This window comes from Fistularia commersonii, chromosome 27 (genome assembly GCF_037954325.1).
Source record: "Fistularia commersonii isolate RoL2024-O1a breed Wild chromosome 27, RoL_Fcom_v1.0, whole genome shotgun sequence".
In the NCBI taxonomy this organism is placed as follows: domain Eukaryota; kingdom Metazoa; phylum Chordata; class Actinopteri; order Syngnathiformes; family Fistulariidae; genus Fistularia; species Fistularia commersonii.
Window position 1 is genome coordinate 2,321,463 of NC_141310.1, and position 15,260 is coordinate 2,336,722.

The following is a 15,260-nucleotide window of genomic DNA, read 5'->3' on the forward strand; positions in this document are numbered from 1 at the left end:
TACAGAGACTGTATGCAGTGTTGTGAAACATAAAAAAGGCATGAATGAGGATGACAGTTTTTGAATATACAGGTATTATGTACAATATTAGTGTACGGAAGTAGATCTGCAAAAAAAAAAACTGTTGAAGATACACCGAAGTACCAATTGAGAAGTGTTTTTTTTTCGTAGCGTGGAAGCTTTTGCCGGCATTCAGAAGAAGAAGAAAGAAGAAATGCCTTTATTGTCACATACAGTTATACATAGAGCACAACATCAACGAAATGTGACCACCGCATTAAACCCATCATGGATGAACCATGAGCAGACGGCAGCTAAGGAACAGCACCAGGGAAGAAGTGAGTGGTTCAGTGTCTTGCTCAATAACACTTCGAGGAGCTAAGAGGAGCCAGGAATCAAACCAGGAATGTTGAGTTCCAAGGATGACCGCTCTAAGCTCCTGCGCCACACCGCCACCACACTGGACATTCTGAGTATTTCACTTTCAGATGGAATCAAAAAATGCAGAGCTTCCTCAAGCCACAGTCCGGAAAACCAGTTGGTCTGACCTAAACACACAGTCTTGGCCTGGGCAATATACAGAACTGTCTCGGAAAATTAAAATATTGTGGTAAAGTTCTTTATCTTCTGTAATGCAATTGCAAAAACAAAAACGTCATACATTCTGGATTCATTACAAATCAACTGAAATATTCCAAGCCTTTCATAATTTTAATATTGCTGATTATGGCTTACATCTTAAGAAAACTCAAAAATCGCATCTCAAAATATTAGAATATCATAAAAAAGTATTTTTTGTTTTTTTAATTGCATTACAGAAGATAAAGAACTTTATCACAATATTCTAATTTTCAGAGACAGTCCTGTATATATCATTGCAACAACATTAATTGATTAATCCATTGCTGGTATTGCTGCAATAATTTGACATCACAGACCAATCACTGTCAAGTCCTGTCAGACACTAACTACATAGGAGATTATGATAGAACTTAGGTCATCTAAAGTTCTTTAAACTGGCAAATGTAGCAAATATGGAGGGACAAAGAGAAATGTCAAAAAAATAAGATAAATGAATACAACTCAAAGCACACTTTTATTTTAAACGATACTTTGTCCCATCAAAAGTTGCTATATCACTTCAGAGCCTCAACAGATAAAGGATATGAGAGAACAAGGCTGGTAATGCAGGTGTGACACTTTATCTCCAAAAGATTAAATGAAAAATTATGGATAAAGGGTTTCCTGCGATGAACTTAAGCTTAATTTGCATGAGGAGACAAATCACAAAGGCTTGACTGTGCTCTGCCTTATCAACAGCGCAGCTGTAAATGGAGCAACTGGAGTTTCCCGTGCTATCAGCTAACGCTGCAACACGGAGGAAGGAACTCCTCCATTGTCGTCAGGATACAGCTCACCAGAGAGCCAGCCAGAAGCAGCCAAGCGTGTGGTTACAAAACAAAAAAAAAAATGAACCAATGGAAGGAGTGAGACCATCAGGTAATAACTTTCCCAACTCTGTTATCGTGAACACGCATTTGGTGTTGTGACAGTATTTAAGGGTGACATTTAGCCATTGAGTGAAGGAAAATGCTAGGGCGCTGCTTGTGAAAGACATCCAGCAGTTCAAAAAAGCATGTGCGGTTAAAAACATGATTTATGTTCATAATCACTCGTGCAGTTCCATTAATCAAAATGTTATCAAAGTTACGGCCAAGTGCAATATTCAAGTTGTAGAAGATGATTGATTTTTATTGGTGTGAAAACATATTATCCTAAGTGAGACATATAGAAGCAGGAGCTGGTGACATAGGTGATTGGAGAAGCATCCTAGTGATGGGGACGCGAACATGCCCCGAGGGCGAGTTCAAACCCCTAGCATGCTTTGCGGCTGCCAACACCTGCTCCCCGTTCCGGCTGAGGCAAACCCCCCCCTTATGCTGAACACAGTTTCTCAAATCCAGAGTGCCTTACAAATGATTAAGGTATAAACATAAGCCTGAAAAATACCTCTCCTCAAAAAACTTGGAAGACCAAAGTGTATAATTTTGCATAGCCGTATTTTTCAACCGCAGCTTTGCTGCCTTCGCAGTAATGCACGGACCTCACACGCCATAATTTCAACATGTGTTCCTGTTACTGCTGAAAAGACTAAACAAAAATAACTCGATTTGAATAGCCAGTAATTTCGAAAAACAACCTCAACATATGGCGGCGGTTCGAGATTTGGCATCTAGAGCGCATCAACTGGTATTAGCTGGAAAGATCCAGTACATCACAATTTATCTTACGGCCTTACATGGTCATGTTTAAGTTAAACAGATGAAGCCACCTCTGTAGCACAAATAAACAGCTGTTTATATGTGTCCTTGAAGTAATCACAGGGAGTACATGCTTTGTTGACCTGTTTAGACAACCCACTTTTAGACATAGGATTAGAGCTCTATAAAATGCTATTCTCTGCAAGAACTGCGTCATTTTCCTGATTTCAAGGGGAAATAAATTAAACAACATGTTTCTATTTCAAAGTGCAAAAAAAATAATGCCAGAAAAATATACTAACATTTCAGGTCCTCTGTGACAAGCTTCTTCACTGTGCAGGAATATCCTGAACGGAGGAGGCCATTGTGTAACAGAAGGGTCATTTCAAAGCCATTAGAGGCATGAAGGGCCAGTAAAGTGCTTGTCAAATGAATCAAAGAGACCCATAAAAATGAAAGCATGAACCCAAATCGAAGCCACGACACTATGGTTAAGTCAGGGTCCGGTTTGGAAACTAAATGAAATGCAAAATATAAAACTGAATCATTGAGTTTTCCCTTTAAAACCAGCCACAAACAGGCCGTCAAACAGGTCGTTCAACCCTCTGTGTGCTGGCGGTGCGACTACAACTAACTTGATAATGCGATCATTTTCAGCTTCACAATTACACGTCGGTGCAACACTATGCATTTCATTTGTCACTCTTTATACAGACGTCTTATGATTCTTTTTAAAGATATAAATGTTTTGGTTTTTTTTTTGTCGTGTATCCCATTGCACCCTTGCTGCGGTAACCCTGCAAATTTCCCCACTGTTGGATGAATAAGGCCGATCTAATCTATTCCTGACTGGCTTAAAATGAAAGATAATAAACATTGTGATAGTGTAACGTGTACAAATTTAAGAAAACAAATATCAGGACGGACCACAGAAATACTGAAATGGGTTGCTTTCATGGAATCCAGTACAATAAATACGAGAGCACAAGCAAGCAGCAGACAAACACATGGACCTCTTATCGGTTAAAGTGCTGTTCTTTTTCTTATTAAAGGAAAGGTTTTTTTTTTTTTTTTTTGTGCGGGGGCACTATGCTTGCGGATGTCGCAAGCATAAAAGCATGAAAAACAAACCTCTCTTTGAGGAGCCGTTAACAGAAAGCCAATTCATGAGTGCTTTGGAAGACGAAAACTGTCCGGGACGTATTCTGGGTATTTCAATTAAAATAATGTTCGAAAGGCGTATTTCAGTCATGCAACATTAGACTGCAGGCTGATCAAGCATTGATTCCACATTGAAAGCGTCTGTTCAAATACACATCTTATGACTCATCGCAAGATCACACAGTCAAGAGATATGTGCAGATGGAAGTATTTGCTTGTGGTCAAGGTATTTTTCATTTTTTTTTTATAAAATTGCATGATTGCAAGGGTTGCATAAGGCATTCCATGATTACAGACCAAAAAGTCACAGTAGACATCGGGTAGAGCGTCTATGAAACACATTCCAAAAGTAGTTTGACTCAAAGTGGCGATATCGATCCAATAAAGTGAGAAAAGCAGCTGGACGAATTCCTCTTTTTCATTTGGCAAATGACTTGGGGAACAACACGCCAGATCAAATGCAAGGGCTTGCCAAGAGAGAGAGAGAGAGAGAGAGAGAGAGAGAGAGCAAGGGAGGGACAGAAAGAGCATCCAACTGCAAAAGGAAAATACAGATTTACAAGTTTTTAGAAATTCACCACTGGAAAGATGATCATAACTTTGCCATATAAAAAGTGAAAAAGCAAGTTGTTTTTTTCTTAGATTTGGTACTACATGACCTGGGAGTGCGAGAAATAAAACGAAAGGCAATATTTGCTTTTGGTCAAAAAGTAAAAACCTAAGAAATACAACAACTGGAGCGTAATTGTCTAGTTGACTTGTTAGATCTCCGAGGTCAAACAAAATACTGTAACAATACTCATTTAATCAATGAATACACTCACTATCACACAGTAATAACCTGTCTCCTATGGTGGGCACACCAAAAGACATACCAAAAAGCAAGCTTTTTTTTGGCAAACTGACAAAGGTCCACGGGATCACCAATTCTCTATTAAATAGGAATATTCATTCATGATCTATAGCACTTATCTAGCACTTAGCGTCGTTGGGATGCCGGTGCCTATCCCAGATGACACTGGTCGACGAGTGGGCTTAACCCTGGACCAGTGGGTAGTTGATCACATATAGAGACATACAACCATTCACTCTCTCATTCACGTATCTGGGCAATTTAGAGTCTCCTGCATTAGGAAACCGGAGTGCTCCCCGTGCAGACATGGTAGGACACGGAGACCCAACACATAAAGGCCCCTGTCAGAATCGAACCAAGGACCTTCTTGCTGTGATTAACCGTTGGGCCGATCGAAGGTCTTCTCACCTAATGGGCTTGGGATCTTTGGGCACATCAGACATTTCTTGCTCCTCATCAGATGTTGACACCAGGTTGTTGGACTTAAAAACAGTTTTCTACATTTTGAGTTTCATTCAGGGCTTCAAGGGAACAATGCTACGAGTTGGAAAAATCAAGTCTGCATACTATTATCAATATATCTAATAGATATTTAAAAGGAGAGTGGAGATCAGAGTCCTGCTTTGGACTACTAAATTAGAGACCGCCTTTGATATGTCTTATATTTGCAAAACGAAAACCACTTAAGTGTACTCCAGTACAACCATTAGTTATGCACCTTTCAGTTCATTTCCTTGAATAGGATGTTTGTCTAAAAATACCATAAGTGTTCTCGAAGGAGAAATACCTAATATTTATATTTGGCCCCGAGGGGTCAAAGTCTTTAGAAAGGAAAAACGACTATACGACTGAAAATGAAATATCATAAACAAAATTTAGTGAGGCTATATTTAGTGACATTACTAAACCGCTTGAAATTCTTCACCGCCATTCAGGCAGTAAAAATGATGGCACCACTCCAAAATAGGTTTGTCCTACATTTTAATGACAAAGGATTTCAGTCAATCACATGGACTGTAATTTTACATAGCAAAAGCCTATTTCTCTGTTTTCTCTGGCTGTGATTTGGGCCGGACAGTTCTGGAATTTCCAAGTTTGATGCTAAAGTTGATTTTGGAAAGGGTAATACAAAAACCCTGTTGGCCTATACAGTCAAAAGATATTGGATTTTTTTGAGCTATTACAGCAATGCCTTTCTGCCCAGATGTCGCTCCGAATATGCAATGCATACAATTCAAGAGGTCCTCTCAGGAGGTACAACTTCAAAATACTTAAGAAGTCTCATGTCTGCACATATTAGCAGGTGATCTGACACATCTGCAATGAGCGTCTATTGGATAACCAGTGTATTGGTCTGGAACCAGCTGTGATTCACCCACGAGTTCACATAAGGTGCATGACTTGGTCCAGCATTTACAGTGCCATTCTGATTCACCGCAGATTGGAACAGAGCCTGTTCAACAGATTGCATGCTTAGCGTTACTTGCAACTGATCCATCCATAGTAATCTAAGAAAGAGATCTGGGTCAAGCCAGTGGAGCAAAAGCCAGTGCTGTGCTGGAGGCTTTTGACCTACGTGAGGATCCGTGGTTTGAGTTAACAAGCAGGGCGGTGAGGAGAAATCTGTTGTCTAGACAACTTACTTTGCATCACTGAGAGTACAGTGATTGAACCTCTCTAAACCAAGTGCTCTGCCTAATAAGGCAAAGGCACTGTCAGCTATTATTTACCTGAGGAAGACCTTCTGCATTTCAAACAAGTGTGTCTTTGTAGAGCTCTGGCCCAATCAAATACCATCAAAATAGACAAAAAGCAAATCAAATTTTTAAAATGTTTTAGTCCGCTTATCAAGTTTAACTTGTGGGTGATGCACAAGCCCTGTTGCAGTATCCTCATCATTGGTTTCTGATGGGGAAGTCTGTCACATGGGTGACAAGCGAAACAAACAACAGGCGAATTAATGAGGTGCTGAGCCACCGCAAGTCACCAAAAACAACTCCTTAAAGGCTGTGCAAGTATTTAGAAGTTTAAATTGGAGGGGCGATCGCTGTTCATCACACATTCCCTCATTTGCTGGGGGGGAAAGCAGTGGCGAAGGCCACCATGCTTCAGCTCAAAGTTGACCGCAAGCATTCAAATGTCTCACAGTGCAGTGACTGTGAAGGTCAAAGCAAACGATCCGCAGCGTTTTTTTAGACTAATCAGCTTATCCAGTGACCAGAGCTGCTCTTTGAATTTGAACAGCCATTCCAGAAGACACCGATCCAAACACGAAATGTTTCATGATAGGTGCTCAGGCCAAGTAACTGTATCGAACTTACAACAGAGAGATAGGACCACTAATCAATATCACCCTCTGTTCATTCTTGTTTCTCAGTCATGATTAATGAATGGTTATTAATGCTGAGTATTTATTTCAGAAAATGTTGATTCTCTGCAGTGTTTACAACTGGCCGTTTCTTTCTGTCTTTCTTTTTTTTTAATTCCATGTCATCATAGCCAGTGCCAAAATATGTCCAAACTGTTAAGGTTGAGACCTTGTTGTTGGCTCAGCATTTGGGCTTGTGTCATCCAGGCAGCTCGCTTTGCTTTGAGTGAACACAGACGCGGTCAGATGGAAGAGGCTGATAGGGATAGGCAAATAAACAAATTTTGTTTCAATTATGATTTTGATCTTGACCATGGTCTTGGAAACACAATTATTGTAATAAAAATAATGATTTTTTTTGCTAAATGCTGTGTTTTTTTTTTTTTTCATGTTTTGTGCAGTAATTGCATTGTATTCTTGCTTCACAACAATGCTCACGTCTAGTACGCTGGTACAATGTGATGATGCTAACATTCCCTTGCCGATCATTGGTAGTGAGACTTCTCTGTAGCTTTTACAACTGATGGAAGTATCTACATTGTTTTTATGTCAACACCTGTACCTCTCTGACCTAAGAAACTCGGATTCAGTCCACTTCACTGACCAATGAATGGCCATTAGCAGTGATATAGTTGGTTTGTTATGGTTAGCATTTAGCCCAGTTTCAAATGCTCTGCCGCAGGCTCACTCTCCTCAGCTGATTCACATGCTAATGAGATGTCTAACCAGGAACCTTACATATAGAGGTGTTGTAGTGAAAAGTAAACTGTTGGCACCAGTTACTTAAATAAACCACTCACTGAACGAGAAACGCAGAAGTAAGTCAATTAAGAGATTTAAACTATTTTTTTATAAATAAATCATTTTTGTATTTACAAATGACAATCCTAATTATTGACAATTGCACGTTGTTGTTCTTGTCCACATTGCCTTTGACAGCTTAATGGCCTCTCTAAACGGCGACAGAAATGCACATCTGTGTTTTAAGATGACAAACAACTGAAGACACATCAAGACATTTGGAAAATTATCCTAAGTTCATTCTCATTATTCTTTCATACTTTAACCGAATCAGCCACACAAGCGTAGGCATTTTCCAGAGATTATAAATGCCATCAGTGAACTCTATTCATTGGATTGCAATAAATTGGACAAATAACAAAAGATAACATGGTGCTGACCATTTTTAAAATCCCTGAGCTCTAAAAGGTTTATTTCACTAGCACATTTGCAGCAGCATTTCTCCGCATAAAGACCACTCATGGTGGATTTAAAACAGCATCACCACCATTGTGACATGTGCTGTTGTTGACCATAATGTTCATGTGTAGATAAAAACAGATCAGATGACTTCAACCACTCTGCCTATTCAACAACAAGACCCTTTCACAGGGACGCTTCTGCAATTCTCAGTCAAACACTGACGCCAAAGTCACATTGATCCAGTCCTTTCACTACCCCAATTCCAAATCAAGTTCAACAAGATGCACTCGAGAAGACCGGTTGACTATTTTCCCTTCATTTTACATCCGCTTGTGTGTTACTCGTTCACATCAGCGTGGCACGTCACCAGCTGCTGTGAGTTAAAAAAAATAATATTAATAAAGTCACGGTCCCCATGTCTGTCTGCAGAAAGGGACGCCTGAATGTGAATCGATTCAGACTCTTCTGGTGATGCCAGGAACATTCTGTCCCTGGAACGAACACACACAGACACACTTATTTGACAATTGGCGCTGCAATGCACAGGGATGGTGAAAGTTTACCTATCATGCACAAACCCAAGGTGCACAATATCCAGCTGCTGTGACAGACTCTCACAGAGCAGATACCACTGGAGGGACATTTCTTGCTCAATGGCAGAGCAGATGCTATTGCTGTGGTTTCTCAGGGCTGCTCACTATGCAACACACTCACTATTCAAGGGGGAAGACTGGCAATGCTTGGCCAATCTCTTGATTTCTCCTTCTTTATATAAGTGAAGGCTTGGAATCTGAAAAATGCCTCCATATTTTTAATTCATTTTGAGGTGCAACATCATTTATTGGAAGCACCGAGGACTTCCTGTCCCACGGATCAACAGTTGCAGAGGGAGGAGGGCAGAGGATCCGACTCGCTCCTGGGACTGGCTTACCTCGCTGCTCTAAGCAACGCCCCTGGGGGGGGAGCTGGGGGGGAAGAGTTGAGCTCTCTTCCGGCAAAAACAAATATAACTCAAACAAATCATTGACAAGTGCATCTGCAGCGGATATTATTAGACCGAAGCCGATCTGAAGAAAAACAGAAAAGCCCCCGGCGAGCGAACGTCGCGAAGCTAACAAAACAAAACACGGAATGCTAACCCTGACGATCAGGCGAAACCATGCCGGTGTCAGCGACAGCTTTCTTGCCAAAATTATTTTATCTTATCTTTCTTCTATTTTTTACTTTCTTTCTTTTTTTTAAACTACAGGTTAAACCCATTTTCGTGGCGGCGAACGGAGCTCCGGACCAGATGTGAGGCGAACGAGTGGAGACAGGATGTGACAGATTTCCCCAAATCCATGAAAAACTTTTCGATTGATTCCGAACGATCAACGGCCGGCGGGTGACCGGAGAGAAGCCCCCGGCGGGGGAGGGGACCGGGGACACTTCGGGGAAAGCTTCCGGGTCCTCGAAGGGGGGAACATTCGGCTCCCGGGGGGGGGCAAGAATAAATGGGAAAGTGTTTCTAATCTCGCCTGCTAGCCAGGAGGCTAACGCTAGGCTAACGCTATGTAGCATCAACACCATCACACACTGACTGTCGGCCTGGACACAAACCCCGGCGTATCTCTCATATCCACACTTACCGGCCTTCTCCTGGTCGTATCCCACCACAATAAAATAGTCAGCCAATCTAGCCATGTCTGCGACTTTTCCCGACATATACCGACACAATTCAGCATTTTTCCTTCTCCCAAAGCACAGCCATTTTTGACAGAAGGAGTGTCAGTGCGCTTGCGTGTGTGAGCCGGAGACATCCATGGGCGTGGACCCCGGAGTTTACAAATACGGCTCTGTGCCCCTCCGCCGCCCCGCCGCTCCTCCGCCGCCCCTCCGCCGCTCCTCCGCCCGCCGCCGCTGCCTTTCCACCGCCGGCCCCACGGCAACGCACTCTCCACAATTCGGTGGCAATTTGTGATAATAAATCACTTGAAAAGCGAGTCATTGCGTGAAATTACGCCGCTATCGCCATTTTTTATCGTTGAAAGTGAGTGGTCTATCTGGCGCCTTTATGATTTTATGTCTATATGACAGTTCACAAAGTAGTCCCTTAAAAACTCAGTCCCATTACTGCACAATGCAGCAAACAAACGATACGCTTTTTTTATTAGAAGTTTAATATTTACATGGCTACCCTTCTATATACACACTACCGTTTTATACTCATTATAGTTGTGTTTTTTCTTTAAATCTCAACAGTTTGTTTCCAAATCCTTTGCAATCTATCTATCTATCTATCTATCTATCTATCTATCTATCTATCTATCTATCTATCTATCTATCTATCTATCTATCTATCTATCTATCTATCTATCTATCCATCCATCCATCCATCCTTCCATCCATCCTTCCATCCATCTATCTATCTACCTGCCTACCTGGTTATCGAGACATACTGCTTTGCCCTTCCATGTCTCCAGAAGGACAAACAACCCAGAGGAGCTCTTGCAACAACATGTTCAGGGCAGTCTTATAGGGGTCAGAGGTCAAGATCTCCGCCTCCTCAAATTGTGGATCTAGGCTGAGGGTCAATATCCTGATGGCGTCAAAAGGACATGTTGAGAAGCAATGTAAGGTTCAGCGTAACGCCCTTAAAGGACGTCTGCATACCCTGCGGACGTATTGAGCGTTGAGGTGTTTGTGATTACTCAAAGGTAATGGGAAATACAGTTGACCTTAAACAACGAAGGTAATCACGATGATGCGTGTTGATGAATCACCTCAGAAATTTGCACCTTTGGGTTTGATTTGCTCCCTTTCCTGGCACACGCGAGGGTAATTGCCCAGGTTTCCTGTCACATGTATACCTGTTAGTGCTCGGAGTCAAATCTGGGACAAGCACCGGCAGCCTCATGACAGTAACATCACCAGGAAAAGATTTCTATATAAGGAGCCAAAAAGCAGCAGGGGTGTTTTGTTGTCCTGATTGCACAACTTATTTTTTGTTAACTCTTGTTAGGGGATTACATGTCTGCCGGAGGCAATTATCATTATAAAGTGCTTGCTGGTTTACGGCACATATGTTAGACATTTATGTATTTTGGAGTTTTGAATTCGATACCATGTGTGGAATGAGGTTACATGAGATATAAATATACCCGGGAAGGCTCTGCATTTGGGTCCGGAATGAATAAGATATTAACTGGAGGATTGTAGTGTGTAAGTGTGGAATATCTAATGTTAGGTTTTCCCCCCATCATTGAAAGGGAAATTAAAATCAAAACTGAAAGCATTTCATTTTCTGCAGTGAGACTGAAAAAAAAAAACGGACTTTCCTTCCTAATATCTACAGAATTTCATCACATACTTAGACATCTAACATCCCCGCTGTGAGGGGCTGAAGAGCGTTTCATCTCTAGAATCGGGTCCTGCATATGTTTCCATCCGTCAACATCTGCCCCCATGAGCTTTACTCAGAATGTTTTTTTCAGCACCCTCAGAATTAACTGTTCTTCCGAGCCCTGTTTTGAATGTCTTTTTTTTTTTTTCTTCATCTTTGCAGTTGTTTTCTTCCATTGCAGCACACATGGACACGGTGTGGTCGCATAAAACTGACTGCATGCAGAGGGACTAACTGTGCCGGAATAAAGTAACGCAGGGGGTGAAATCCTCCGAGACAGACGCAGACTTTCGTCTCTTCCAATCTCCTCGGAGAGATTCCTCTGCACGCGCAGCCAGAAGGGTAAAAGTCATATCACTTGCTTTCTAAAGGCAACAAATTGGCAAAATTATTCCAAAAATGTCCGAGACGATATTTTTCATAACGTCACTGATTGTTGTTCGACTTCATATTCTGACCCTCCATTTATTTATAGATAATTGTGAAATTCCACCTCACGTTAATCCGCACAGGAAAATAAATTACATAGTCAGTCTGCAGTCAAATATTTGGCCTGCACAAGCAAATACATTGAGAATATTGAGTTTTCGGTACTTGACTATATTTAATGAGTTACCCCATGCTTGTGTCTTACCAAATGTGGAATTCATCATCTAGTGTATTTTCAAGCTGACATGGAAATTCACTGTGCCAGGGAGTGCCTTGAAAAGTTGACTATGGAAACATTCCTTGAATTTTATTTCACACAATTAACCAGGCTGAAAGGAGACTTAACGGAACCGCATTCGGCTGAGCCCCGAGTTCAAACATATCAAGGTGATTTTCTAATACCCCCATCAAAGTGGAACGCGGTGTTCTATTACCACGGTGATGGGTGAGCCGTGTGGCCTGGACTACACAAACCCTGACCGCTTGTTTGTTTTTTAATGTATGCTCAGTGTAATTAAAGGAATTAAATTCTTTTTTTTTTTTTTCAGACAGTCGGATAAAAAGTGCTTTTTAAAAGCTGATTTGTGGAAATTAAATGTATCCGTACATATCGGCGGTTCTGAAAATGCTGCATTATATTGTATTTACAAATTGTGGACCACTGTGTTTTTTTTTTTTTTTTCCTTTTTTGTAAATTTGGGCTCTTTTGTTCAACTTGCAGCAGCAGGATGGGGTGGGGGGACAGAGATGAGAGCATGTATGTCAGTCAATGAGTCCCTCCCACCTCCTGTATAAAGGCTCCCTGTCTGGTGTGTAAGAGCTATTAGCAGAGTGACACAGCTGCCTCACAGAACCAGCGGCGACTCAGAAAACCTGTGGAGTACCCTGTTTGTCGCCGACTCTACGAGAAGAGCTTTTTTAAAATCTGCAGCATCAGGTACGTGGGCTTGCTTTTAAAACAAGGGCTGCTCCGTGATAGCTCCTCTCCAAGCCGATGGTTTAATCTTGGCTTTTTGAGGTCAGGGCATGTACAAGTTGTATAGGCAAGGACAGGTTATCTGTCTGGTTATATAAGCCGTTCAGCTCCTAGTGTGCGCGCCTGCGTTTAAGGTGTTACACATCTAACGCATGCAAAATCACATGGCGGGTTACAGTTACGACTGATTTAACTCATTCTGCGTTAACCACGCTGCCGGGATCTCGTCCGACTTTGGAGCTGAGCATATTTTAGACCCCTCTTTGATGGATTGTGTCCTTCATCCAATTGGCCGGGGGCCCAAAGTGTGGTTGTAAGTTTACTTAACTGAACAGTATCTGACCTCAGCTTGGCTTTTTAAATAAATGAATGATAAGTGCAAATAGCTCGGATTTTGGACTCTGGAGCGAGCGAGTTCCTGCGCGCTCCTCAGCAGCATACTGTACTCAGAGGACTCATAGGGGGATTCATAGTCATCATGGCATTGTACAAAATTCAAGGAGTTAAACATTAGTTGGCATCATGAATAAATAACCCAATGTTTTTCTCTCCCCTCTGCAGGAGGTGAAGACAAAATGAAATTGATTTTCCAGTCCTTCCTCTATTGCTATCTACTGGCAACAGTAGCGCACAGCGTGGAACTAGAAGTGAATCCAAAGTTGAAAAAAAGGTGAGTTAACCGAATTGTAATTCATTCGCAGCGGCTACCTGTCCACTGAAATCATCTGCGTGGGACTAACTGGACTTTTTCCTTTTTTCCCCCCCTCCTGGTCCAGGCTAAGCATGTGGCTGGGGAGCAGACTGAGACGGGATCTAGAGAGAGTACCTGTGGAGAAGACCGAAAGCTCTGAGCACTTTGTCAGACAAGAGGATATCAGGGACGCGGCGCTGCTACATCCCAGGTGAGCACACTTACCCCGTCGCCGCAGGGGCTCCGCAACCCCCCCTCTGGCCGTCAAAGGGGCGCCTTGCTCAGGGACGGAGCGCAGGGATTAACGTCCTTCTTCTCTGTTCTCCAGCAGCGACGTCAACGTCCGCGTCAAGCGGTCCAAAAATTCCGCCGGCCAGTCGAGGAGGACGGGTTGTTCGCTGGGCACGTGCACGGTCCACGACCTGGCGCACCGCCTGCACCAGCTCAACAAGATGAGGATCGGGAGCGCCCCCGCCGACAAGATAAGCCCCCAGGGGTACGGCCGGAGGCGTCGCTCCCTTCCGGGGCACAGAGTCACACTGAAGCTGGAGCAGGGCAGGCTGAGGCCCGTGTGGAGAGAGACTGTCTCGCAAGTTCACAAGCTCGAGGCGCTCCTCAGACAGACATGAGCGGGGACTTTGCGAGAAAAAGTTGTGCTGCTCTGTTCTAAAATTCTCCAAATGCCTCAGACTTCTGCCAAGTATTTTCCTGCACATTTTTCCAGGCATGAGGACTGAGTCAGAGCAAGACCGGGTGCACTGAGTTTTCTCCTCGAGCCGAGCCCCGCGGCTCGGCGGCGTAGAGCGTGCAAACGATTGCAGCTGGCGCGCAGACACTGGATGGCACGGCGGGGGAGCAGCTACAGGTGCCGCTCTGCGCTCGGCAGAGGGACGGGAAGAAAAACGCCGATACCTTGCAAACATCCCCCCGGCGTACAGAGGGAAATCTCCTCGGACCGTACACGCGTCCGTCTTCCTCCCCCCTCCCCCACCCCCCCGGCCAGGACTTTGATAAGCGCTATCCTTGAGGGATGATACCAGCATGTTCCATCAAACTGTCAGTACGCGTAAGCACTTTTCCACTTGGACTTAACGTCAGATGAATCACCGGGAAAAGATGTCTTCTTTACAGTGTCGAGCAGGAAGATGCGCTGCGACGTCGTGAATCTCTCAGCCAATAAGTTTTGGACACTGTATAAAGGAAAATGCCTTAGATTCTGTGAGATATGTGCCAGTCCACAATGGATTGAAATATACTTGAAATTTGTTGTGTGTAAAGAAAACCATGTGCAATCTATGTTCTTTTTTTATTGCAGGTATATGTATATGTGAATTCCTTTATTTAAATATTATTTAGAGGTTGCATTAAAGTACTTATACAGATAGAACTATTTTTGTACAGGAAGAAATATACAATATATGGGCATTGTAGCTGTGTCATTATTCTTTTGCAAACTGTGGTAATATGATATCTGTTTTATGGGTATATTATATATTTGTAAATGTGTTCTATTTTATTTTGTGTCAAAGCAATAACATTGTCATTTAATAAACATTTTGCATACAAAATCTAGACCTGGTCCGGGCTCCCTTTTTGGCTCGCAAGCTCTCGTAAAATTGCGAGTGGCAGTCCATTGTCCGCTGTGCAGCAGGGCCACAAGCACCTGGTCTCAGTTAAGTGATTACAGGGTCTCATTAGAACTACATTCCCACAGTTATGACCCCCCCCCCCCCAAAAAAAAAAAAAATGGCAGACGGAGTGCCAGGCACATTCCTGCTCGGTTCAGCTCATATTTGTTGGCTCATCCTACATCAGCACTAGAAGGCAGAGGCTTTGGCTCCATCTGTATCCAATGGTAGATGATGGTCGGGACACAAGGAGAGTGAGGAGGGGGTCGGGGTCCCGTCTGACATTCCAGCGAGAGCATCACATAAAC

The 15,260-nt window shown here is 42.8% G+C and overlaps 2 protein-coding genes across 6 annotated transcripts in view; one reads left to right on the forward strand and one right to left on the reverse strand.

The window, feature by feature from the left end:
* The window catches only part of sbf2 (SET binding factor 2), a 98,045-nt gene extending 88,411 nt beyond the window's left edge, over positions 1 to 9,634 (reverse strand). For 2 of the 4 annotated variants that reach the window (XM_086174485.1, XM_086174483.1), the window contains exon 1: positions 9,475 to 9,634. In XM_086174485.1, coding sequence (XP_086030611.1) covers positions 9,475 to 9,550 — 76 coding nt within the window. In that variant the 5' untranslated portion in view covers positions 9,551 to 9,634. The remainder of the gene's footprint in view (positions 1 to 9,474) is intronic. The other 2 variants (XM_086174486.1, XM_086174484.1) reach the window with 1 other exon arrangement.
* Positions 9,635 to 12,426: 2,792 nt separating this feature from the next.
* Positions 12,427 to 14,896, forward strand: adma (adrenomedullin a). Of its 2 annotated transcripts, none has more exons than XM_086174869.1 (4): positions 12,427 to 12,594; positions 13,195 to 13,303; positions 13,410 to 13,535; positions 13,656 to 14,896. In XM_086174869.1, the coding sequence occupies exons 2-4, from the start codon at positions 13,209 to 13,211 to the stop codon at positions 13,951 to 13,953; spliced, it is 519 nt and encodes a 172-aa protein (XP_086030995.1). In that variant the 5' UTR covers positions 12,427 to 12,594; positions 13,195 to 13,208; the 3' UTR covers positions 13,954 to 14,896. The 2 variants fall into 2 exon arrangements, with proteins under 2 accessions (XP_086030995.1, XP_086030994.1); XM_086174868.1 differs by having other exon boundaries at positions 12,450 to 12,594; positions 13,653 to 14,896.
* Positions 14,897 to 15,260: the final 364 nt, after the last annotated feature.

Bases quoted from the DNA above. Each gene is read 5' to 3' on its own strand.
- adma (XM_086174868.1), top strand. From the start codon at position 13,209: ATGAAATTGATTTTCCAGTCCTTCCTCTATTGCTATCTACTGGCAACA. The intron at 13,304-13,409 runs GTGAGTTAACCG...CTCCTGGTCCAG, and splicing joins AATCCAAAGTTGAAAAAAAG to GCTAAGCATGTGGCTGGGGA. The intron at 13,536-13,652 runs GTGAGCACACTT...TCTGTTCTCCAG, and splicing joins GCGGCGCTGCTACATCCCAG to CAGCGACGTCAACGTCCGCG.